Source organism: Oncorhynchus clarkii, chromosome 10 (assembly GCF_045791955.1).
Source record: "Oncorhynchus clarkii lewisi isolate Uvic-CL-2024 chromosome 10, UVic_Ocla_1.0, whole genome shotgun sequence".
In the NCBI taxonomy this organism is placed as follows: Eukaryota; Metazoa; Chordata; class Actinopteri; order Salmoniformes; family Salmonidae; genus Oncorhynchus; species Oncorhynchus clarkii.
In genome coordinates, this window is record NC_092156.1 from 7,916,618 (window position 1) to 7,944,128 (window position 27,511).

Consider the following 27,511-nt stretch of genomic DNA (forward strand, 5'->3'; position numbering starts at 1 on the left):
CACTCGACTTATATGTTGAAGTAGCCTAAAGCAGTTGAATGACAACAGGCTTTTTTTGTACTTCAAAATTACCTTGTATTTGGCTCATTTATTGAGCTGTTGGATCCGAACATTTAGTATTGTATGTAGAGTGCAGTAAGAGATAGCAATGTGTTAGTTTCCAATGTGGCCATTGGCTTGTTTTCAACATTGCATCACAGTGAAGAACTGTGTGATTGCATATGCCCAACCCAGAGGGGGGCTGGCCCCTGTGCTAACTGTTAACTTAATATCCCAGCAGCACATTACCGTTTGAGCCTGAGGAGGATTTCCTGCATGCTCTCCGTCTCTGTCTCAGCTTTGGAGACAACACACTGTGACTTCCCATCATCATCTAGAAACAACATGTTCAAGATTTCAAGACTTCATTAACCAAAATGTAAGATATATTTGATTATTTATTTTTTAATTCAGTCTGATCGTATGGGTTAAAGTAGCCTACTGTTGACGTTGCCATTACGCTGAGTTCTACAACTGCGTTTTTGACCTGTCATGTCAAGAAAACTCAAGTTATATTCTAACTACAGAACCCATGTCCATGTGTGTAGGCTATATCATGTTTAAAAAACATACCCAGTTGCAGTAGTGTAAAGTACATAAGTAAAACATACTTTAAAGTACTACTTACATAGTTTTTTTTTAGGGTATCTTTATTTTACTATTTATATTTTTTACCATTTTTACTTTTACTTCACTACATTCCTAAAGAAAAATCATGTACTTTTTACTCCATAACATTTTCACTGACAATCAGTAGTAGTTGTTACATTTTGAATGCTTAGCAGAACAGGACAATGGTCCAATTCATGCAGTTATCAAGAGAATATCCCTGGTCATCCCTACTGCCTCTGATCTGGTGGGCTCACGAAACAGAGAATATCTCTGGTCATCCCTACTTTCTCTGATCTGGTGGGCTCACGAAACAGAGAATATCTCTGGTCATCCCTACTTTCTCTGATCTGGTGGACTCACTTAACACAAATGCTACGTGTTAGAGTATGCCACTGGCTATCCGTAACATACAAACACAAGAAAAGTGTGCCGTCTGGTTTGCTTAATATAAGGAATATGAAATGATTTATACTTTAAATTTTACTTTTGATACTTAAGTATATTGGAGTAATTACATGTACTGATGATACTTAAGTATATTTAAAACAAAATACTTTTAGACTTTTACTCAAGTAGTATTTTACTGGGTGACATTCACTTTTACTTGAGTCATTTTCTATTAAGGTATCTTTTACTTTTACTCAAGTCTGACAATTGGATACTTTTTCTACAACTGCCCAGTTGTTGGTGTGTTTATGTCTGAACAATGCCATTGTATTGTAGTATGTTGCTCTGGGAAGAAGAAGCTGCACACATAATTGTTGTATTGTTGCGATGGACCTGACAGATTCTCTCAGACTTTACTGCTACTGTTGACGTAAACAACCACCGCAGCTATCGTTTTAAAAAGCATCAAAAATGTGTGATTACATTGCAAAATGTATAACACACAGTATGATATTAGTGAACTATGTCAATATTAGTCAAAATGTCAATGTATTTCATTTGCAAATCACTGAGGTGTTGAAATAGCTGATACGTCGAGGACAACAAGATTCAAATAATTATATCTTGCCCCAGATTCTTTTGAATACCACTTTTGATTGAATCGAGTTCTAACTACATCCTACCATTAGGCCTAACGGAGCCTTCTGTTTACATGCTCTAAATCAATAGCTTGAAACACAGAGGACATCCCATCAATCAGATCTCCTACTATATTCAGAGGTTATCAGCCCAGAAAAAGTCTATAACAAACACAGGAAAGTTAAACATAAACAGTTTTGATAAACATAAACCGTTTTGAACTCTGGCCACCATTGTTACACCATAAATTGCCTGTTTAACAACACACCTTGTTTTCTGAATGACATAGTGATGTAACTATGGTTACTTCTTTGCCAGAAACCCAGGAGGAAGAGGCTGGTGTATCTGTAGAACGTTGACGCAGACAAATACTATTGTACGTTGAGACACATTGTAGAGGATTGCTAAACTCTTCTTCCTTCCTCTTCATCTAACAACCACATTTATCCGGTTTACAGCGTTTTAAAATTAGTTCCCACTATTCTGATTGGTCTGTATCGCAAGGGTGATTTGCAGGGTTTCCTCAAACAAGATTAACATATTTTGGCATTGACTAAAATAGAAATGTCCAATGACAGTGTTTCCTCAAACAAGATTAACATATTTTGGCATTGACTAAAATAGAAATGTCCAATGACAGTTTTTCCTCAAACAAGATTAACATATTTTGGCATTGATTAAAATAGAATAACCCAAATAAAAATAGTAACACGAGAAATAAAATATACAAGAATGGAGCTACACAGGGAGTATCAGTAGTAGATGGAAAAAGTTGTGGAAAAGGTATCCAGAAAACAGGAGAGCGCTCACCCGGAGGCGGCGCTCCTAGTGGCTGGGGTCTTAAATGCAAGGAAACTTAAATCGGTCTTACCAAATTTCTATCAGCATGTTAAATGTGCAACCAGAAGGTGAAAAAAAAAACTCTGGACCACCTTAACTCCACACACAGAGACACATACAAAGCTCTCCGTCTTCCTCCATTTGGTAAATCTGACCATAATTCTGTCCTCTTGATTCCTGCTTACAAGCTAAAATTAAAACGGGAAGCACCAGTGACTCGGTCAATAAAAAAGTGGTCAGATGATGCAGATGGTAAGCTACAGGACTGTTTTGCTAGAACAGACTGGAATATGTTCCGGAATATGTTCCTCCGATGGCATTGAGGAGTACCCCACATCAGTCATTGGCTTCATCAATAAGTGCATCGATGATGTCGTCCCCATAGTGACTGTACGTACATACCCCAACCGGAAGCCATGGACTACAGGCAACATCCGCACTGAGCTAAAGGCTATAGCTGCCGCTTTCAAGGAGCGGGACTCTAACCCGGAAGCTTATAAGAAATCCCGCTATGCCCGCCGACGAACCATCAAACAGGCAAAGCATCAATACAGGACTAAGATCGAATCATACTACACCGGCTCTGACGCTCGTCGGATGTGGCAGGGCTTGCAAACCATTACAGACTACAAAGGGAAGCCCAAACCGAGAGCTTCCCAGTGAAGCAAGCCTACCAGATGAGCTAAACTACTTCTATGCTCGCTTTAAGGCAAATAACACTGAAACATGCATGACAGCACCAGCTGTCCCGGAAGACTGTGTGATCACGCTCTCCGCAGCCGATGTGGGTAAGACCTTTAAACAGGTCAACATTCGCAAGGCCGCAGGGCCAGACAGATTACCAGGACGTGTACTGTGAGCCTGCGCTGACCAACTGGCAAGTGTCTTCACTGACATTTTCAACCTCTCTCGGTTCGAGTCTGTAATACCAACATGTTTTAAGCAGACCACCAAAGTCCCTGTGCCCAAGAACACTAAGGTAACCTGCCTAAGTGACTACTGACCCGTAGCACTCACGTCTGTAGCCATGAAGTTCTTTGAAAGAAAGGTCATGACTACATCAACACCATTATCCCAGAAACCCTAAACCCCACTCCAATTTGCATTCCTCCCTAACAAATCTACAGATGATACAATCTCTATTGCACTCCACACTGCCCTTTCCCACCTGGACACAAGAAACATGTGAAAATGCTGTTCTTTGACTACAGCTCAGCGTTCAACACCATAGTGCCCTCAAAGCAATCAATAAGCTAAGGACCCTGGGACTAAAAACCTCCCTCTGCAACTGGATCCTGGACTTCCTGACAGGCCGCCCCCAGGTAGTAAGGCTAGGTAACAACACATCCGCCACACGGGCCCCTCAGGGGTGCGTGCTCAGCCCCCTCCTGTACTCCCTGTTCACTGATGACTGCATGGCCAGGCATGACTCCAACACCATCATTAAGTTTGCCGATGACACAACAGTGGTAGGCCTGATCACCGACAACGATGAGACAGCCTATAGGGAAGAAGTCAGAGACCTGGCCGTGTGGTGCCAGGACAACAACCTCTCCCTCAACGTGATCAAGACAAAGGAGATGATTGTGGACTACAGGAAAAAGAGGACCGAGCACACCCCCATTCTCATCAACGGGGCTGTAGTGGAGCAGGTTGAGAGCTTCAAGTTCCTTGCTGTCCACATCACCAACAAACTAACATGGTCCAAGCACACCAAGACAATCGTGAAGAGGGCATGACAAAACCTATTCCCCCTCAGGAGACTGAAACGATTTGGCATGGGTCCTCAGATCGTCAAAAGGTTCTACAGCTGCACCATCGAGAGCATCCTGACTGGTTGCATCACTGCCTGGTATGGCAACTGACCACAAGGCACTAGAGAGGGTAGTGTGTACGGCCCAGTATATCACTGGGGCAAAGCTTCCTGCCATCCAGGACCTCTATACCAGGCGATGTCAGTCATAGACTGTTCTCTCTGCTACTGCACATCAAGCGGTATCGGAGGGCCAAGTCTAGGTCCAAGAAGCTTCTAAACAGCTTTTACCCCCAAGCCATAATACTTCTGAACATCCAATCAAATGGCTACCCAGACTATTTGCATTGCCCCCCCCCCCCCTCTTTTACACCACTGCTACTCTCTGTTGTTATCATCTGTGCATAGTCACTTTAATAACTCTACCTACATGTACATATAACCTCGATTACCTCGACTAACCGGTGCCCCCGCACATTGACTCTGTACCGGTACCCTACTGTATATAGTCTCACTATATTTATATTTTACTGCTGCTCTTTAATTACTTGTTACTTTCATTTTATTTAAATTGCATTGTTGGTTAGGGGCTCATAAGTAAGCATTTCACTGTAAGGTCTACAGCTGTTGTATTCGGCACGTGACTAATAATTTGATTTGAGATCAATGTGCAGATGTATTTGAGGATGAAGGCAGGGTAAAGTGACTAGGCATCAGGATAGATAATAATAAGGTATTTGAGGTAGATATGTACATGAAGGCAGGGTAAAGTGACTAGGCATCAGGATATATAATAATAAGGTATTTGAGGTAGATATGTACATGAAGGCAGGGTAAAGTGACTAGGCATCAGGATATATAATAATAAGGTATTTGAGGTAGATACAGTGCCTTGCGAAAGTATTCGGCCCCCTTGAACTTTGCGACCTTTTGCCACATTTCAGGCTTCAAACATAAAGATATAAAACGTTATTTTTTGTGAAGAATCAACAACAAGTGGGACACAATCATGAAGTGGAACGACATTTATTGGATATTTCAAACTTTTTTAACAAATTAAAACAGAAAAATTGGGCGTGCAAAATTATTCAGCCCCTTTACTTTCAGTGCAGCAAACTCTCTCCAGAAGTTCAGTGAGGATCTCTGAATGATCCAATGTTGACCTAAATGACTAATGATGATAAATACAATCCACCTGTGTGTAATCAAGTCTCCGTATAAATGCACCTGCACTGTGATAGTCTCAGAGGTCCGTTAAAAGCGCAAGAGCATCATGAAGAACAAGGAACACACCAGGCAGGTCCGAGATACTGTTGTGAAGAAGTTTAAAGCCGGATTTGGATACAAAAAGATTTCCCAAGCTGTAAACATCCCAAGGAGCACTTTGCAAGTGATAATATTGAAATGCAAGGAGTATCAGACCACTGCAAATCTACCAAGACCTGGCCGTCCCTCTAAACTTTCAGCTCAAACAAGGAGAAGACTGATCAGAGATGCAGCCAAGAGGCCCATGATCACTCTGGATGAACTGCAGAGATCTACAGCTGAGGTGGGAGACTCTGTCCATAGGACAACAATCAGTCGTATATTGCACAAATCTGGCCTTTATGGAAGAGTGGCAAGAAGAAAGCCATTTCTTAAAGATATCCATAAAAAGTGTTGTTTAAAGTTTGCCACAAGCCACCTGGGAGACACACCAAACATGTGGAAGAAGGTGCTCTGGTCAGATGAAACCAAAATTGAACTTTTTGGCAACAATGCAAAACGTTATGTTTGGCGTAAAAGCAACACAGCTGAACACACCATTCCCACTGTCAAACATGGTGGTGGCAGCATCATGGTTTGGGCCTGCTTTTCTTCAGCAGGGACAGGGAAGATGGTTAAAATTGATGGGAAGATGGATGGAGCCAAATACAGGACCATTCTGGAAGAAAACCTGATGGAGTCTGCAAAAGACCTGAGACTGGGACGGAGATTTTCTTCCAACAAGACAATGATCCAAAACATAAAGCAAAATCTACAATGGAATGGTTCAAAAATAAACATATCCAGGTGTTAGAATGGCCAAGTCAAAGTCCAGACCTGAATCCAATCGAGAATCTGTGGAAAGAACTGAAAACTGCTGTTCACAAATGCTCTCCATCCAACCTCACTGAGCTCGAGCTGTTTTGCAAGGAGGAATGGGAAAAAATGTCAGTCTCTTCATGTGCAAAAGTGATAGAGACATACCCCAAGCGACTTACAGCTGTAATCGCAGCAAAAGGTGGCACTACAAAGTATTAACTTAAGGGGGCTGAATAATTTTGCACGCCCAATTTTTCAGTTTTTGATTTGTTAAAAAAGTTTGAAATATCCAATAAATGTTGTTCCACTTCATGATTGTGTCCCACTTGTTGTTGATTCTTCACAAAAAAATACAGTTTTATATCTTTATGTTTGAAGCCTGAAATGTGGCAAAAGGTCGCAAAGTTCAAGGGGGCCGAATACTTTCGCAAGGCACTGTATGTACATGAAGGCGGGGTAAAGTATCTCATAGGAGAAAGCATCATAGCGAGCTAAACAGCGCCCCTCTTTCTCTCTACACGTAGGCCATCTATCTGATACTGTCTTGACAACAAAAAAAAGTATAACAATGTGCCAATCAGCGTTGAGCTGAACTGAGCGAATCAACTGTAAATGGTCCTGGCGAAAATAAAAAAAATGTCAAGGGAAGTCTGTTTTTATTTGGCGTCTCTCCTATCAAATCGCTTTCAGGGCATATGTCATGGACAGAAACAACTTGAATTGTTGCATCTCGTTGTGTTGTTGTCCTCCGGTGGCTGGCTAGCTAAAATTGTCCCTTTCCTCAATTAGCCATGGATGGAGATAGGGATATAGACTTGTGGTTTTACTTCATTCTCCGTACTGGCCAGTGATTACAACATGATTCTGATCCAACCATTAATTCATACATTGTTGTGCCCCTGGCCCGAGAGGATTTGTACAGAAGCTAGATGTAAGAAAGCTTATGTTAACTAGCTAATGTTGCCCATGAATGGAAGTTAGGCTAGCGAGCAAGCATTTTAGGCAAGTAGCCTTGGACAACAAAGAATAAAAGCATGTACGGTGTGACAGAGTGACAGACCGTTTTGTCAACATGAAAGAGAGGAGGATGGCATTGGCGTTTCTCTACAAGTAGGGTGAGTCAACTGGCTTCGCCAGAGCACATGCCTCTTTGTCCTTCCAGTCTCCAAAGTGCCCTTTTTGGGTGGGTGGTGGTGTATTTTTTTGTATACATTTTTTGTAATTGTTGTTTGGGAACCCACTGCCCACAAGTCATTGTGAAGTTCGCCACCCTGTCCGTTGGACTGGTTGATCTGCCCTGTACAAGTCTGCCATGTATGGAGATTGCACCGTTATCCAAACATGCATGGCTTGAGAGATGCGTTCACCGGTTGATTTAGCATACATCTTCATCAATATACGGTCTTGTTGGCTGATATGCGCAGCAGAGAGATATAGAGCGTCTTTTCATTTTGAGCACCTGTCCCCTGAAAGGTCTGTGCACTGCCCTCTTAAAGGCTGCCCAGAAACTGCAGCCTGGTCTCATAGACTAGACGTAACATAGTACACGTTCATGGAAGGTTAGGGTGGTTGGTTAGAGTGGATCAGACTGGTCCCATAGACTACACATAACATAGTAAACGTAAATCCCGTATACTCAAATCAGTATGATATGTTACGTATTATAAACTGGGTGGTTCGAGCCCTGAATGTTGATTGGCTAAAAACCGTGGTGTATCAGGTATATTTTTTACCATTCTAATTACTTTGTTTAACAGTCTATAATAGCAATAAGGTACCTCGGGTGTTTGTTTAGATATGGCCAATATTCCACGGCTAAGGGCTGTATCCAGGCAATCGGCTTTGCATCATATGCATAAGAACAACCCTTAGCCGTGGTATATTTGCCATACACCACACCCACTTGGGCTTTATTGCTTAATTGTATGGTTACATAAGATAGGCGGTTACTTAAGGAAAAAATGAAAAGTAGGGTGGTTGGTCAGACGAATATCTAGCAACCCAAAGCTGGCGAGTTCGAATCTCATCACGGACAATACTTATTTTCCACCATAATTTGCAAATAAATTCATTAAAAATCCTACAATGTGATTCTCTGGATTTCTTTTCTTCTCATTTTGTCTGTCATAGTTGAAGTGTACCTATGATGAAAATTACAGGCCTCTCTCATCTTTTTAAGTGGGAGAACTTGCACAATTGGTGGCTGACTAAATACTTTTTTTGCCCCACTGTATTTAGCAGTTTAGTTAATTAGCAACTTTACAACTACTTACTACTTTTCAGCTCCTTTGCAACTACTTAGCATGTTGGCTAACCCTTACCTTAACCCTTTAACCTAACTCCAAACCTTAACCCCTAACCCCTAGAGCTAGCTAACATTAGCGTTAGCAACCTAGCTAACGTTAGCGACAACAAATTGTAATCGTAACATATTGTATGAATTGCAATTCATAACATATTGTATATCATACAAATTGTAAAGTAATCAGGGCATAATGAGAAGCCACACCCCCTGAATCAGTCTCCTAGATGTTGTTGTTTACTTTCTCACTCAGTAACTCAATTATGACTGAGATTTCATCTTAAATTTATGTTTGTGGGCCAGAGTATGGTAGACTAATTCCTCGTGGACAGATCTACTTAAACATAACTAGTACCGTAGAATTTGTCAGGAAGGAAATGGATGTGTGTGCTAACGAGCAGCATTAGTTCCGGTGTTTGGGTTTTTCTGTCACTGGTTATTTGGACAAATCATGATTTCGCCGGTGTTAGCATCTTTCGAATTTTGGAAGGGGAGGGGACATTCGGCCTGGGTTAACTGAGATTAGCTAGACTCAAACCTGTAGACGTCACATAAACACTCTTGATTTTTACCAGTGGTATCTATGAATAAATGTGATAAAACAATAGTCTTTCTCATCACCGGAACTCTGAGGAGCATGTCACTCTTAGTCAGAGGCTTTATGTCAACCTTAAAGGTGCAATCTGCAATACATGTAGTTATATCTATAGTTCCATATATGAATTTGGGAGTTGATACAGTTTGGCCCACCCCTCAAATTGTGTCACCCTCTTCATATGTTACCTTCCTTGTTCAGATCTCAGGGTTGGGAGCCATGGAGACGAATGGGTCAGTGATGTCTCTGAAGGATGAAGAGAAGACTCGCCTGAGTTCAGTTTCCAATGAAACTTCCACACGCTACGGTTCCATAGCTGACAGCCTTCCTACTGATGAACCATCTACAGCGGAGATAACAGTCCTCTCTCCACGACGCTCCTATATAACAGTAGCTGTGCTCTGTTATGTCAACTTAATCAATTACATGGACCGATACACAATCGCAGGTGAGAGTCTTTCAGCACTTCTCTTGAAAACAGCTAACACCTGCAGTCAGGCTTGCAACGTCCCCTTTTTGTGGTGGCACGGGCCACTTTTCAGTCAAGCGCTTGCACAATGGCACATCAGGGATTCGAACCAGCAACCTTTCACTTACTGACCAAAACGCTCATAACTGCTATGTTTGCTGCCACTAACCTACATCAAGCTTGTGACTCTATAAACTTGTTGGATGCATTTGCAGTTTGTTTTGTTTTAAGATAATGCATAGGCATTTCCAGTGGTGATTTTAGCATGTAAATCTTGGTGGGGCAAACAAATGTAATAAAGTGGGGACGCATGCTAGCAAAGCCACTACACAACACAACACTAAACATTAATTACACTACAGCGGTGACAAATGTGTTTCCACAAACTGTTAGGGCCTACATAAAGCTGTCCCAATAGCAGTCCCAACATCTTACCACTGCTACACCTGGCTGTCAGCGGAGCCTTGTCTGGCAATGGAACAATTAATTCAGCCTAATTTACTGCCTTAAAAAAAAAAACATAGCTGATATGGCTGAACAAATGTGGTTTCTAATGACAATTCAGATCTACAAACTCTGGCATAAGGGGACGACAAGCGGATAAGAGGCCATCTGTAATTTCGATTAAGACATTAATCAGTGAGCTAGGACGGACGTTGTCAATATAACTATTTGTTTAGTGCTTTTAAAATGTACAGCGGCACAATTCAGAAAATGGTCTGTTCTTACAGTGTTCTCCCTGTACACCAAGTCAGAACCTTAGGATAAATAAAGGGGGCTTATACGCAGACAATGAAAGCTCTTACAAAATTCAATGATTACATTTCTCTGAAACAGGTTATAGGCTACATGTGCACCACCAAGTCAGAACAGTAGGAGAAATTAAGAGTGGTAAATAGACCAAATTATTAGAGCACATTACCAACACCTAAGCGCCTTATTTTCAAATGGCTGCCCAACCTTCACAAAAAGCACTGAGCTAGGCTGAAACACCTGCATTTTGGAGTTGCCTCACCTGCCCTGAATGACTGGTCACCACTGGGCATTTCTGATGCTGATAAAGTATTGGAGGGTCCCTTTTGTACTAACTAATGCAATACTGTTTCTCTTTTTATCTCACAGGGGTCCTTCTCAGTATCCAGAAGTTCTTTGATATAACTGACAGCACGTCTGGACTACTACAGACAGGTATACGATGATTCAAATTTACATTCATTTCACACCCTTTTCTGTTAATGTGTTTACAACCACAACCACATTATGCTGAGGGTGCAGACTACAGATACCCTCACATTACAAGAAGACGGGAAGAAAATAGATCAACGATTACTTCACTTCCTGTGCAATATGCATTGATACCATCTCAGATAATCTGTTTTACAGTGCCTTCATAAACTATTCATACGACTCTCCACATGTTGTTGTGTTACAACTTGAATTTAAAATGGATTGCATTGAGCATGTTTGGTTACTGGCCTACACAAAATACCCCATCATGTCAAAGTGCACATTTTTACAAATGAATTAAAAAATGAAATGTCTTGAGTCAACAAGTATTCCACCCCTTTGTTATGGCAAGCCTAAATAAGTTCTAGAGTAAAAAATGTGCGTAACAAATCACATAATAAGTTGCATGGACTCAATAGTCCAAATTGGTGATGTGAAATACTTACTCACATGATATTTCACATGATCTTAGTATATATACACCTGTTCTGAAAGGCCCCAGAGTCTACAACACCACTAAGCAAGGGGCACCACCAAGCAAGCGTCACCATGAAGACCAAGGAGCTCATCAAACAGGTCAGGGACAAAGTTGTGGAGAAGTACAGATCTGGGTTGGGTTCTGAATTTTTTTTTCTGAAACTTTGAACATTAAATCCATTATTAAAAAATGGAAAGAATATGGCACCGCAACAAACCTGCAAAGAGAGGGCCGCCCACCAAAACTCACGGACCAGGCAAGGAGGGGATAAATCAGAGAGGTAAAAAAGAGACCAAAGATAACCCTGAAGGAGCTGCAAAGCTCCACAGCGGAGATTGGAGTATCTGTCCATAGGACAACCTTAAGCCGTACACTCCACAGAGCTGGGCTTTACGGAAGAGTGGCCAGAAAAAAATTAACAAACACATTTGATGTTTGCCAAAAGGCATGTGGGAGACTCCCCAAACATATAGAAGAAGGTACTCTGGTCAGATGAGACTAAAATGGATCTTATTGGCCATCAAGGAAAACTCTATGTCTGGCGCAAACCCAACCCCTCACATCACCCCGGGAACACTATCCCCACAGTGAAGCATGGTGGTGGCAGCATCATGCTGTGGGGATGTTTTTCATCAGCAGGAACTGGGAAACTGGTCAGAATTGAAGGAATGATGGATGGCGCTAAAAACTGAAATTACTGAGGGAAACCAGTTTTAGTCTTCCAGAGATTTGAGACTGGGGCGGAGGTTCCCCTTCCAGCAGGACAATGACCCTAAGAATACTACTAAAGCAACACTCGAGTGGTTTAAGGGGAAACACTTAAATGTCTTGGAATGGCCTGGTCAAAGCCCAGACCTCAATCCAATTGCGAATATGTGGTATGGCTTAAAGATTGCTGGCATGTTGTGTAAATCAAATGATACAAACCCCCCAAAAATCAAATTTTAATTCCAGGTTGTAAAGCAACAAAATAAGAACAATTCCAAGGGGGTGAATACTTTCGCAAGCCACTGTAAATGTGCAATAATAGTGTTTAACATTATTTTTTTTATAACAAAAGTTCTGTACCCCACACATACAATTATCAAGCAATGAATTTCACACCCATATTTATCCACAAAGGCCAGGGAGGTTTTCCAATGCCTCGCAAAGTAGGGCACCTATTGGTAGATGGGTAAAAAAAAAAAAAAAAAGAAGCAGACATTGTATATCCCTTTTAAACATGAAGTTATTAATTACACTTTAGATGGTGTATCAATACACCCAGTCACTACAAAGATACAGGTGTCCTTCCTAACTCAGTTGCCAGAGAGAAAAGAAAACCGCTCAGGGATTGAGGCCAATGGTGACTTTAAAACAGTTACAGAGTTTAATGGCTGTGATGAGAGTAAACTGAGGATGGATCAACAACATTGTAGTTACTCCACAGTACTAACCTAATTGACAGAGTGAAAAGAAGGAAGCCTGTACAGAGTAAAAAATATTCCAAAAACACACATCCTATTTTCAAACAAGGCACTAAAGTAAAACTTTAAAAATATGGCAAAGCAATTCACTTTTTGTCCTGAATACAAAGTGTTATGTTTGGGGCAAATCCAATACACAACACATTACTGAGTACTACTCTCGCTATTTTCAAGCGTAGTTGTGGCTGCATCATGTTATGGGTATGCTTGTAATCGTTAAGGACTGGGGAGTTTTTCAGGATAAAAAATATACGGAATCCTAAAGGAAAACCTGGTTCAGTCTGCTTTCCCCCAGACACTAGGAGATGAATTAATCTTTCAGCAGTACAAAAACCTAAAATATAAGGCAAAATCTACACTGGAGTTGCTTACCAAGAAGAACGTGAAAGTTCCTGAGTGGCCGAGTTACAGTTTTGACTTAAATCAACTTGAAAATATATGGAAAGACCTTAAAATGGTTCTCTAGCACTGATCATTAACCAATTGGAAAGAGCTTGATGGGAAAATGTTGAACAATCCAGAGTTGTGTTCGAATACTCACACTAACCATACTATTTTTGATGTAAATTGACTATGTAGTATGCTTATTGGTCAAAGTATGGATATACAGTTGAAGTCGGAAGTTTACATACACTTGGGTTGGAGTCATTAAAACTAGTTTTTCAACCACTCCTCAAATTTCTTGTTAACAAATTATAGTTTTGGTAAGTCGGTTAGGACATCTACTTTGTGCATGACACAAGTAATTTTTCCAACAATTGTTTACAGACGGATTATTTCACTTAAAATTCACTGTATCACAATACCAGTGGGTCAGAAGTTTACAAACACTAAGTTGACTATGCCTTTACACAGCTTGGAAAATTCCAGAAAATGATGTCATGGCTTTAGAAGATTCTGATTGGCTAATTGACATAATTTGAGTCAATTGGAAGTGTACCTGTGGATGTATTTCAAGGCCTACCTTCAAACTCAGTGCCTTTGCTTGACATCATTGGAAAATCAAAAGATATCAGCCAAGACCTCAGAAAAAAAATTATAGACCTCCACAAGTCTGGTTCATCACTGAAGGTACCACGTTCATCTACAGTCGTGGCCAAAAGTTTTGAGAATGACACAAATATTCATTTTCACAAAGTCTGCTGCCTCAGTGTCTTTAGAGATTTTTGTCAGATGTTACTATGGAATATTGAAGTATAATTACAAGCATTTCATAAGTGTCAAAGGCTTTTATTGACAATTACATGAAGTGGATGCAAAGAGTCAATATTTGCAGTGTTGACCCTTCTTTTTCAAAACCTCTGCAATCCGCCCTGGCATGCTGTCAATTAACTTCTGGGCCACATCCTGACTGATGGCAGCCCATTCTTGCATAATCAATGCTTGGAGTTTGTCAGAATTTGTGTGTTTTTTTTTTTGTCCACCTGCCTCTTGAGGATTGACCACAAGTTCTCAATGGGATTAAGGTCTGGGGAGTTTCCTGGCCATGGACTCAAAATATCGATGTTTTGTTCCCCGAGTCACTTAGTTATCACTTTTGCCTTATGGCAAGGTGCTCCATCTTGCTGGAAAAGGCATTGTTCGTCACCAAACTGTTCCTGGATGGTTGGGAGAAGTTACTCTTGGAGGATGTGTTGGTACCATTCTTTATGCATGGCTGTGTTCTTAGGCAAAATTGTGAGCGAGCACACTCCCTTGGCTGAGAAGCAACCCCACACATGAATGGTCTCAGGATGCTTTACTGTTGGCATTATACAGGACTGATGGTAGCGCTCACCTTGTCTTCTCCGGACAAGCTTTTTTCCGAATGCCCCAAACAATTGGAAAGGGGATTCATCAGAGAAAATGACTTTACCTCAGTCTTCACCAGTCCAATCCCTGTACCTTTTGCAGAATATCAGCTGGTCCTTTTGTTAGGGCTGAAATGCAGTGGAATTTTTTTTTTTGGGGTGGGGGGATTCAGTTCATTTGCACGGCAAAGAGGGACTTTGCAATTAATTGCAATTCATCTGATCACTCTTCATAACATTCTGGAGTATATGCAAATTGCCATCATACAAACTGAGGCAGCAGACTTTGTGAAAATTAATATTTGTGTCATCGTCAAAACTTTTGGCCACAACTGTATACAAACAATGGTACACAAGTATAAACACCATGGGACCACACAGCTGGCATACCGCTCAGGAAGGAGATGCGTTCTTTCTCCTAGAGATTAATGTACTTTGGTGTGAAAAATGCTAATCAATCTCAGAACAACAGCAAAGGACCTTATGAAGATGATGGAGAAAACAGGTACAAAAGCATCTATAGCCACAGTAAAACGAGTCCTATATCGACATAACCTGAAAGGCCGCTCAGCAAGGAAGAAGCCACTGCTCCAAAACCTCCATACAAAAGCCAGACTACGGTTTGCGTCTGCACATGGAGACAAAGATGGTACTTTTTGGAGAAATGTTCTCTGGTCTGATAATGACCATCGTTATGTTTGGAGGAAAAAGGGGGAGGCTTGCAAGCCGAAGAACATCATCCCAACCGTGGAGCACGGGGGGTGGCAGCATCATGTTGTGGGGGTGCTTTGCTGCAGGAGGGACTGGTGCACTTCACAAAATAGATGGCATCATCTAATTTAAAGGCAATGTTACCAAACACTAATTGAGTGTATGTAAACTTCTGACCCACTGGGAATGTGATGAAAGAAGTAAAAGCTGAAATAAATAATTCTCTCTACTATTATTCTGACATTTCACATTCTTAAAATAAAGTGATGATCCTAACTGACCCAAGACAGGGAATTGTTACTAGGATTAAATGCCAACATTTGAAGTATACAAGCAGTGGACACTATTTCTGTGCCTTTAGGGCCCATAATGCACTTCTCCAAAAGAGGGGCGTTGCTTCACACCTTTTTCAGATTTGAAGAAAATGGCGGAAAATATGCGTTCGAAGTCCGACGAGATTGGAAACAAATGCATTGCTTTAACTAATTATGACAAATGTTAAGAAAATGTCGCGCAATGTAATATAAAAAGTAATGACTTTCCAAATATGTTACGTTGGCTGACAATTTGTTAGCTTTGCTATCATAGTATATCATTACAGCTGTTGCTTGTATGTACCCTTATGTTAGCTAGCTACCTATATGCTATATGCTAACTATACGCTAACTACCAAACGTTTATTCACTTGATTATCTGTGTCTTTCTTAGCATAGCGAAGTGGTATAGTCGTTGTGCTTTCTCAATGGACATTGTTATGGAAGTCATAAGATGTCTAGCTAGTAGTTTGTTACGCTAACACGCTAGCGAGAAGTTGCATAGCAACGGCATCAACTTCCGGTAGACCGGTGAAGTGCTATACTAAAATTAACCAATAGTATGTAGTATACAGTATGTTAGGATAGGTATTTGAACACAGCTCAGGTGTTGGAAATCTCTTACAGGCTTACCCAAAAAGACTCACAGCTGTAAAGGTGCTTCTACAAAGTATTAACTCAGGGGTGTGAATACTTATGTAAATGAGATATTTCTGTACTTAATTTTCAATAAATTAGCAATAATGTCTAAAAACATGTTTTCACTTTATGGTGTATTATGTGTAGATGGGTGATAGAAACTAAATCTATTTAATCCATTTGGAATTCAGGCTGTAACACAACAAAATGTGGAATGAGTCAAGGGGTGTGAATACGTTCTGAAGGGACTGTTCATGTGTGTTTTTACCACATCTCCTAATCATGTCCATTTTTAGTTCTGGGTCTGTTGGTCCTGATTGTGTTTTCACATGTAACATATTGTCCAGCGTTCTTCACGGAGATCAAGTATTCTGGCGACATTCATACTTTATCTACTCCGACTGAATCCTAATGACCATCTGCTCCTGTGGACCAGCACGAGTGTCGGAAAACAGAGCACCTCTTACTCTAACACTGACTGGGCCATTTAATGAAGGCATTGTGGAGATGCACCACCGAGGTAGACTTAACCAATACAAGCTGATTTAGGCAACAACATTAGACTATCTCATGGACTCTTTTGTTTTCACCCCTAGGCTTTTCAGTCAGAAGCATAGTGCAGCAGTATTTGTCAAAAGTTTTAACGATGCTTTCCTGACTGTGGTGTATTGCATTATCAACATAAACATTTCCCTTGCATTGTGGCTGCAGTTATTGGTAAAAAAAAAAAACACAAAAAAACTGCAGTGTCATGATGGCAGGCATTTTGTTTTGAATGCCTTCATGAGGAGATGGTAGTGTGCTTTACTACCCACTCAGTTCCTCACTCCGACAAAATGAATCATCCAGTTTCATGATGTTGTATACTGTGAAACATTATTTTAATTTAAGCATTTTTTTAGAGGGTAGATAAACTGTAATATTGCAGATTGTGGTTTCTATCAATGTAGTAGTTGGGATTATTTCCAATCCCCATATATATATATTTTTTCTGTACATACAGTACCAGACAAAAGTTTGGACACATCTACTCATTCAAGGGTTTTTCTTTTTACTATTTTGTACATTGTAAAAATAATGGCGAAGACATAAAAAACTATGAATTAACACATTGAATCATGTAGTAACCAAAAAAGTTTTAAATCAAACTATATTTAATGTTTGAGATTCTTCAAAGTAGCCACCCTTTGCCTTGATGACAGCTTTGCACACTCTTTGGCATTCTTTCAACCAGCTTCACCTGGAATACTTTTCCAACAGTCTTGAAGAAGTTCCCACATATGCTGAGCACTAGTTGGCTGCTTTTCCTTCACTCTGCGGTCCAACTCATCCCAAACCATCTCAATTGGGTTGAGGTCGGGCTATCGTTGAGGCCAGGTCATCTGATGCAGCATTCCATCACTCTCGTTCTTGGTCAAATAGCCCTTACACAGCCTGGAGGGGTGTTGGATCATTGTCCTGTTGAAAAACCAATGATAGTCCCACAGCGCAAACCAGAATGGGTGGTATATCACTGCTGAATGTTGTGGTAGCCATGCTAGTTAAGTGTGCCTTGAATTCTAAATAAATCACAGACAGTGTCACCAGCAAAGCACCATCACACCGCCTCCTCCATGCTTCGTGGTGGAAACCACACATGTGGAGATCATTCGTTCACCTACTCTGCATTTCACAGAGACACGGCGGTTGGAACCAAAAATCTCAAATTTGGACTCACCAGACAGATTTCTACCGGTCCATTGTTTGTGTTTCTTGGCCCAAGCAAGTCTTGGCCCAAGCAAGTCTCTTCTTCTCTTATTGGTGTCCTTTAGTAGTGGTTTCTTTGCAGCAGTTTGACCATGAAGGCCTGATTCACACAGTTTCCTCTGAACAGATGATGCTGTTATTGTTATGTAACCTTCATTTTAATTAGTCATGGCAGTTTTAAGAACAAATTCTTCTTTACAATGACGGCCTACCCCGGCCAAACCCGGCAGACGCTGGGCCAATTGTGCACCACCCTATGGTACTCCCAATCACGGACGGTTGTGATACAGCCTGGAATCGAACCAAGGTTTGTAGTGATGTCTCTAGGAGTGAGATGTGGTGCCTTAGACCGCTGCGCCACTCGGGAATCCCCATGTTGAGATGTGTCTGTTACTTGAACTCCTGTGAAGCATTTATTTGGGCTGCAATTTCTGAGGCTGGTATCGCTAAGGAACTTATCCTCTGCAGCAGAGGTAACTCTGGGTCTTCCTTTCCTGTGGCGGTCCTCATGAGAGCCAGTTTCTTCATAGCGCTTGATGTTTTTTGCGACTGCACTTTCAAAGTTCTCGAAACGGTCCGTATCGACTGACCTTCATGTCTTAAAGTAATGATGGACTGTCGTTTCTCTTTGCCTATTTGAGCTGTTCTTGCCATAATATGGACTTGGTATTTTACCAAATAGAGCTATCTTCTGTATACCACCCCTACCTTGTCACAACACAGCTGATTGGCTCAAACACATTAAGAAGGAAATAAATTCCACAAATTAACAAAGCACGCCTGTTAATTGAAATGCAATTCCAGGTGATTACCTCATGAAGCTGGTTGACAGAATGGCAAGAGTGCACAAAGGGTGGCTACTTTGAAGAATCTCAAATATAAAACATGTTTTGACTTGTTTACCACTTTTTTGGTTACTACATGGTTCCATATGTGATATTTCATTGTTTTGATGTCTTCACTGTTATTCTACAATGTAGAAAATAGTTTAAAAAAAAGAAAAACCCTTGAATGTGTAGGTGTGTCTAAACTTTTGACTAGTACTGTGTATTATATTTCCCCCTTAACCCTAATTTGAGTAAACTAATGGGCATCAATAAGGCTTCTACCTCCACCAATACTTAGGATTATTCCTGTGAGAAGTAGAAACCTGTCTCATGATATTGCAATCTGTAAACACACTTAAATTGTTAATGCGTTTACAGTTTTCATCTGCAGTTTCATTATTTTGGCTCCAATCTTTGGGTACCTTGGCGACCGCTACAACAGGAAGTTCATCATGATTGGCGGGCTGAGTGTGTGGGTGGTGATGACCCTGAGCAGCTCTTTTGTCACAGAATCGGTAAGTAAAACATTGGCTGTGTTCGAGAGCATCAAAATCGTGGTGTATCATGGGTAAATTGTGACTGAATGATATTCAAATAATATTTAGTAGTTATTTATGATGCAAGATGATTTGTAGATCAGTCAGACTCAACACACCTTTACACACACCTTAGCCAAAAACATTTCAATTCAGTTTTTAACAATTCCTGACATTTAATCCTAGTAAAAAAATCCCTGTCTTAGGTCAGTTAGGATCACCACTTTATTTTAAGAATGTGAAATGTCAGAATAATAGTAGGTTTAAGTTTGAAGGTAGGCCTTGAAATACATCCACAGTTACACCTCCAATTGACTCAAATGATGTGAATTAGCCTACCAGAAGGTTCTAAAGCCATGACATCATTTTCTGGAATTTTCCAAGCTGTTTAAAGGCACAGTCAACTTAGTGTATGTAAACTTCTGACCCAGTGGAATTGTGATACAGTGAATTATAAGTGAAATAATCTGTCTGTAAACAACTGTTGGAAAAATTACTTGTGTCATGCACAAAGTAGATGTCCTAACCGACATGCCAAAACTATAGTTTGTTGACAAGAAATTTGTGGAGTGGTTGGTCTTTTAACTTCATGGCTTCACTGAGAGGGGGCAGTCATTCTCCCCTGGAATGGACTGGTAAAGTTTCAGTATTGTTGCATTGTCAGTATTTCTGGCTGCTGGTGCTGTTGAGAGCCCTGGTGGGGACAGGAGAGGCCAGCTACTCCACCATCGCCCCTACCATCATAGGAGACCTGTTCTCTGGAGCCAAGAGGACCGTCATGATCTCTGCCTTCTACATCTTCATCCCTGTTGGAAGGTCAGATTCCACACCGTAGTTTAGTAATCCTCATGGTGCCCTCAACACACTACTAATGGTGTGTGGCTGAAATGGCACCCTATTCCCTAAAAGTACACTACTATAGCACCCTATTCCCTATTTAGTGCACTACTATAGCACCCTATTCCCTATTTAGTGCACTACTATAGCACCCTATTCCCTATTTAGTGCACTACTATAGCACCCTATTCCCTATTTAGTGCACTACTAGAGCAACCTATTCCCTATATAGTGCACTACTATAGCAACCTATTCCCTATTTAGTGCACTACTATAGCACACTATTCCCTATTTAGTGCACTACTAGAGCAACCTATTCCCTATAAAGTGCACTACTATAGCACCCTATTCCCTATTTAGTGCACTACTAGAGCAACCTATTCCCTATATAGTGCACTACTATAGCAACCTATTCCCTATAAAGTGCACTACTAGAGCAACCTATTCCCTATTTAGTGCACTACAACATTTGACCAGATCCACGTGGAATAGGGGAGCTTTCAGACTCGTATCTTGGTCTAGTGGTTTTGTAAAATAGCAGAAATCTTGTAATCAAGTCACAGGCAAGGGGAATCACATTGGAGAAAGAAAGTTGGGCACTAGCATTCCTTTTGGGCATTAGGCTAGTTCACATTCCAATGTCAATGTCCTCCTGTTTGTGTTTTTCAGTGGTCTGGGATACATAATAGGATCCTCTGTTGCCAATGCCACTGGAGACTGGCGTTGGGCCTTACGGGTAAGTCCCAGAAACACAACCTATTGTATTGAAATAAAGCAGCACACCTCCAGTTCTCCTGTTGTGACACGCACATCTTTATAACACACCTCTAATCCACACACCGTGGCACATTATCTTCTCAATATTTCATCAGGTGTGTATTCATTCCGAAAAACCATTTACTGTGTAAGAACCAAACGGAATGAAACGGGGCAGGACCAACAAATACCTTCATTTGTCCAATATGAACTTTTGTTTGTGTTTTCCATTTGGAGTGAACGGTTTCTGTTGCAAAACGGTTTTGTAACAGACGAAACTTTTTGCCACAGAATCGACATAATGTTTAGACCCCTGATGTGTTCTTGCAGCTTCCTGTTCACAAGCAGGGTCTGTCATGAAATAATGTCATTTGAGATCGGACAGTAGTTGTTCTATCTGAAGAAGCAGATGAAATCATGTCATCCCTCCTTGAGTCCTGTTGCCTGGCGACAGAGCGCAAGAGCAGTAGACATTCTCTCCTGGTTTGATGACTCATATTTGTCTGCCGTTCTCACTGTCTGTCTGTTGGTCTGTCCATCTGTCTGTCTCAGCTCAATCCCATCCTGGGTTCCCTGGGTCTGCTCCTGCTGGCTGTGTTGTGCCCCAACCCCCCACGAGGGGCCTCTGACGGCCATGGAGGAAGTACCATAGAGCACACCTCTTACCTGGAGGACGTCAAGTATCTTCTGAAGAAGTGGGACAAAATGAGAACACATAATGCATCTTGTCTCCTTGATTGAATACTGTGTCTCCGACTCAGGGCCGGCAGTAGCCTTTTCGGGGCCTACCCACCTCGTGGGCAAAACATTTAGTAACCCCTCTCTTGGCGGTGGAGAGAGAAGATAGCAATTTTACAGCTACACTATATTTACAAAAGTATGTGGACACCCCTTCAAATTAGTGGATTCAGCTATTTCAGCCACACCCGTTGCTGACAGGTGTATAAAATCGAACACACAGTCATGCAATCTTCATAGACGAATATTGGCAGCAGAATGGCCTCACCGAGGAGCTCAGTGACCGTCATAGGATGCCACCTTTCCAACAAGCCAGTTCGGAAAATTTCTGCCCTGCTAGAGCTGCCCTGGTCAACTGTAAGTGCTGTTATTGTGAAATGGAAATGTCTAGGAGCAACAACGGCTTAGCCGTGAAGTGGTAGGCCGAACAAGCTCACAGAACGGGACCGCTGAAGCGCGTAGCGTGTAAAAATAGTCCGTCCTCGGTTGTAACACTCACTACCGAGTTCCAAACGGCCTCTGGATGCAACATCAACACAAGAACTGTTTGTTGGGAGCTTCATTTAAATGGTTTGTATTTTTTATTGAACCTTTATTTAACTAGGCAAGTCAGTTATCATATTCTTATTTACAATGACAGCCTACCCCGGCCAAACCCTAACCCTGACGACAATGGGCCAATTGTGGGTTTCCGTGGCCGAGCAGACACACACAAGCCTAAGATCACCATGCGCAATGCCAAGCTACGGCTGGAGTGATGGAAAGCTCGCAACGATTGGACTCTGGAGCAGTGGAAACGCGTTCTCTGGAGTGTTGAATCATGCTTCACCATCTGGCAGTCTGAAGGATGAATCTATGTTTGGCAAATGCCAAGAGAATGCTATTTGCCCGACTGCATAGTGACAACTGTAAAGTTCAGTGGAGGAGGAATAATGGTCTGGGGCTGTTTTTAATCGTTCGGGTTAAGCCCCTTAGTTCCAGTGAAGGGAAATCTTAACACTACAGCATACAATGACATTCTAAACAATTCTGTGCTTCCAACTTTGTGGCAACAGTTTGGGCAAGGCCCTTTCCTGTTTCAGCATGACAGTTCACCTGTGCATAAAACGAGGTCCATACAGAAATGGTTTGTTGAGATTGGTGTGGAAGAACTTGACTGGCCTGCACAGAGCCCTGACCTCAACCCCATCTAACACATTTGGGATGAATTGGAATGCCGACTGCAAGTCGGGCCTAAACGCCTAACATCAGTGCTGCTTTTGTGGCTGTATGGAATCAAGTCTCTGCAGAAAGCCTTCCCAGAAGAGTGGAGGCTGTTATAGCAGCAAAGGGGGAACCAACTCCATATTAATGCCCATGATTTTGGAATGAGATGTTTGACGAGCAGGTGTCCACATACTTTTGGTCATGTAGTGTATTTTCACATTTTGCAGTTTTAAGATTATTTCCTGCAATTATACACATTTTGTCATGATTTGTTTATACGCCATGTTTATATGATGAGAGGGACTAACAAAATCAATGGGGGCCCTCAGGAGGTCCGGAGCCTGCCTGCACGGCCGGTAACTCAGCCAGGATTACTACCAGGTTTAGATAGCTGGCTAGACTAACTACCAATCTAAGACATTTTAGCTGACATGACTAATTGAGTGACTGTCAGTGACTGACACAACAAGAGAGAAACTGCTGATGCAACAACCACATTTTGAAATTGCACCTTTGTCTAACTAAGTTAAGACTGAGTTCCTTTAAACAAAAACAGAAAAGTGGGTGGGAGGCCCCTAACCCAATGCCGTAGGGTTACAAGGGAAGGGTATATTACCGGTAACTTTCAAAGTTGACCAGTAAACTACCGGAATTTTGGAAACTTTCAGAATTTTATGGAATTTTTATAACATGTCAAATATATACAATTATTTTAAAATAAAAAAAATAGAATGACAAAGCTGTGAAACATTCTCCAAAATATAAATCACCAACTTAGTGAATGCTGTTTGTTTAATATATCTGTTTGTTTAATATGTCTGTTTGTTTAATATGTCTGTTTGTTTCTCCATGCAGTAAGAGTTTTGTGTGGTCATCACTGGGAGTTACTGCCATGGCTTTTCTGACTGGAGCTCTGGCCTTCTGGACACCCATCTTCCTGAGCCGAGCTCAGGTCGCTCAGGGCATCCAGCCACCCTGCAACACTGAACCCTGCGACACCTCCGACAGGTATGAACGAATAAATGAATGAGTGGATAGATTAATGAACAAATTAACAATAGCCTTTTTTTTGCCTTGAACTCTGACCTTTTTAGTCTCTTTGCTTGAATTGCTTAAAACAATAACACTTCAGTTACATTTTTCAACTGTTTAAAAAAAAAAAAATCTTTCTGTCCAGTTACATCTTTGGGGTCGTGACGGTGGTGACGGGTATTTTGGGTGTTTCGTTGGGCAGCACCATCTCCAGGAAACTGAGGGACAGGGTGCCCAACGCAGACCCCCTCATCTGTGCTGTGGGCATGCTCAGCTCCGCCCCCTGCTTCTTCGCCGCCATTGTACTGGCGTCTACAAGCATCCCTGCCACTTATGTATGCCATCAGCTCTTTAGCTTTTTCTGCTTGCTCTTTGGGGTTGCCAAGTTACTGTAAAAATCACTTTGTGACAAGTGCTGATGGACAAAATACTTCAGAAATGAATTTGATTGAGGTCCTGCTCACACTGGGAGCTGCTAAAATGCATTTTGAACAAATGTTACGTTGACCAGATGTTGTTTTGGATACCTGTGAATGTCTCATTCTGCTCAGGTGTTCATCGGCATTGGGGAGACTCTATTGTCACTGAACTGGGCCGTTCTAGCTGATATCCTACTGGTGAGTCTGATTCACTAATATCTTTTGACTCTTCAGATGGCAAATGGCATTAACCAAGCAGTTTCAGTGAGCTAGACATATGTTTCTGTGTACCTTTCCAACCCTGCATCTAAAGAATTGACTTGAGCAAGCTAGTTCTTGATTCTACTTATGTGACAAAGCCTGATATATATATATATATATTCCTTCTCTTCTCAGTATGTGGTGGTGCCAACCAGGAGAGCTACAGCTGAAGCTCTGCAAATCATGGTCTGTCATCTCCTAGGAGATGCCGGAAGCCCTTACTTGCTAGGATCTGTAAGACTGTCATTCATTGTTGAATCAAAACTCTTAGGCCTACAGTATGGTGTGTATGTCGCAGATTGACATTTGTTGGGATGAGTCTTATCCTTGAGGCAGAACTGAGCGATTTTTGCTAGATGGGCCAGCTGCAAAGTCAAAATTGACTATATTGTAAGAAATCATGAAAACAAAAATGAGCTTTTTGGTCTTAAGGTAAGGGTAAGTCAGTAGGGTTAGCAGTGTGGTTAGGGTTAGGTCTACTTTGTGGTTATGCCAGCTAGTGACCACTCAGGAGGTTTGCCTCCAGAACAACATTCATGCCAAAAATGCTAACCTGCGTGCATGTACGTCAGTAACCAGTGACCATCAAGGTTGAGGTCAATTTCAATTTAAAAAAAATTCTCATTAAATTATCATTGATTTGACCAAATTGAATATGGAATTGAGTCAGACCCCTGTGACTACTGCCTCTTTTCTTGCCCCTATCGGTCTGTAGATCTCAGACGCTCTGCGTACATACCAGCCTGACTCTCATACGTGGAGTTTCCGTAGTCTGGAGTACAGTTTCCTGCTGTGCCCTTTCGTAGGGGTCCTGGGTGGGCTCTTCTTCCTCATGACAGCCCTCTACATCACAAAGGACAGGAAGAACGCAGAGCTACTCACTGCAGGTACTATAGGGACGTATGGTTTCATATGGGTATATGGTTGATGTATGGCTACATACATGGTTGATGTGTGTTCTGCTTGTATGTTTTTTGACTAAACATGCCAGAACTGTGAGGGTTAGGTTTGAGTTAGTCTCTTGTGATACGGTTAAATAAATGTTTTGTTAATGGCACGTGAGATTTGATTCTTGGCGCCAAGGTTAGATTTGATACTATTTGGGTTTTTATATGCCATACAGTTCTACATCCTACCTTTTGAATGTTCTGGAAGTATGATGCAAAGCCAAGTGTGTGTGTGTGTGTGCGTGTACGTGTGTACGTGTGCATTCTTGTGCACATGCGGGTTTGAGGCTGGCAGTGGACTAAGAGCTCTTGCAGTGTGTTTGGTCGTTGTGTTCGCTAGCGTTGGTGTCGAACAGAGTCATGACACATGATCGTGATGCTTACTCAAGGCCATGCCTGGACAGAGGCTCTCTTTGTCCCCTTCATAACTCTTCTGAACCATCCCAACACGCTTCCTCTCAGAAACTGCTCTTCCTCACAACCCAGATAGACAACACACACACACACACACAATCAGTACAGGTCCTTGATTAGGTTAAAAGGGAAACAGACGGTGAGAGGGCAAGGCTCCCTCCACAGACAAAGACAACATTGTGTTTTAAGTTTAGTATCTTGTAAGTGTAGTTTCTCAGATACCTCACAATCCCCTTCAGTCTGTGGGCCTGTGTTTATGAGTCGTGATAGAAGACCCACCACCTCAGGAGATAAGAGTTGGTTCCTTCCTTCCTGATAAGCTTTTCTGTAATCTCTCTCTCAGATTTCCGACCTGTATTACTCACAACAGTCATCTGCAAAGCAATTGTTTCACATGCATGATACCGTCTAGTAGTTGCCTTTGTGTTCCAGACAGAAAACCTTTTCATGTCTAATACTGTTTCCCTGGGTCTCTATCTTACTGCACCTCTCTCTGTGTGTTTCAGGGGTGTGTGATCCAGTAGATCCTCCTACTCGGTTTAGTGCCATGGCAGGCTCCACAGATTGCTGAGGTGAAACTGGGATCCTTGGAGGACACTCGGGCCAGAGGAAGATATGTTAGGTTAGATGTTGTTTGGTATGTGACCAAACTGAGAGTTGGGGTGATTGTCTGTAGTACCCCAGACCACTCTATATGAGGAAATAATGCAACTGGTAAAACGAATTCCAAAGCTGCACACTGATCCAAAGAAAATTAGTTGTGGTCCATCGTACACAGAACTGTTGTTAAATGATGTGCCTTTTATTGCAAAAAATGTACACCCATTTTATAAATACTGTCTTTTTGTCTGACCACATCAATGTTTTTATCTCACACAACCTTAATTGGGGTGGCAGGTAGCCTAGTGCTTAGAGCGTTGGGACAGTAATTGAAATGTTGCTAGATCGAATCCCCGAGCTGACAAGGTAAAAATCGGTTGTTCTGCCCCATGAACAAGGCAGTTAACCCACTGTTCACCGGTAGACCGTCCTTTTAAGTAAGAATTTGTTCTTAACGGACTTGCCTAGTTAAATAAAGGTTACTTTTTTTTTTTTTTGTTATCTAAAAAAATAGTCCTTGTAGTGTCCTAAACCATACCTGCCCCTGAACAACTGAATTTTCTGGGGAACAAACCAGCAACAATTGAAAAAAACAAACATTCAAGTCCAGCGGATGAATCTGTCAACCCATCCATTTTGTTAGGACGTTCCAGATTGACCTCTCCCTCCCCAGGCCCAAGCGTCCCTCTTCCACCCAGCAGCCAGCTGCTTCTTGCTAATGAGGACGGTAGGGGCTGTAGCAGGAAGTCCTGGGTTTAAGATGGAGGCTTCTCCACTCCACCTCACGGTGTGCAAGGGAATCCCCTGCCAATTCTCACTTTTTTTCTAGCTTGGTCAATCCACCTATTAAAATAACTGCAAAATGAT

At 41.6% G+C, this 27,511-nt stretch overlaps 1 protein-coding gene across 2 annotated transcripts; it reads left to right on the top strand.

Moving 5' to 3' along the window:
* Positions 1-280: 280 nt before the first annotated feature.
* Positions 281-26,869, top strand: LOC139417968 (SPNS lysolipid transporter 3, sphingosine-1-phosphate (putative)). Of its 2 annotated transcripts, XM_071166998.1 has the most exons (13): positions 281-418; positions 9,433-9,679; positions 10,823-10,888; positions 19,277-19,413; positions 20,099-20,250; positions 20,941-21,007; positions 21,580-21,722; positions 23,827-23,979; positions 24,149-24,338; positions 24,555-24,620; positions 24,819-24,917; positions 25,399-25,570; positions 26,551-26,869. In XM_071166998.1, the coding sequence occupies exons 2-13, from the start codon at positions 9,451-9,453 to the stop codon at positions 26,613-26,615; spliced, it is 1,539 nt and encodes a 512-aa protein (XP_071023099.1). In that variant the 5' UTR covers positions 281-418; positions 9,433-9,450; the 3' UTR covers positions 26,616-26,869. The 2 variants fall into 2 exon arrangements, with proteins under 2 accessions (XP_071023099.1, XP_071023100.1); XM_071166999.1 differs by lacking the exon at positions 281-418 and having other exon boundaries at positions 9,622-9,679; positions 19,290-19,413.
* Positions 26,870-27,511: the final 642 nt, after the last annotated feature.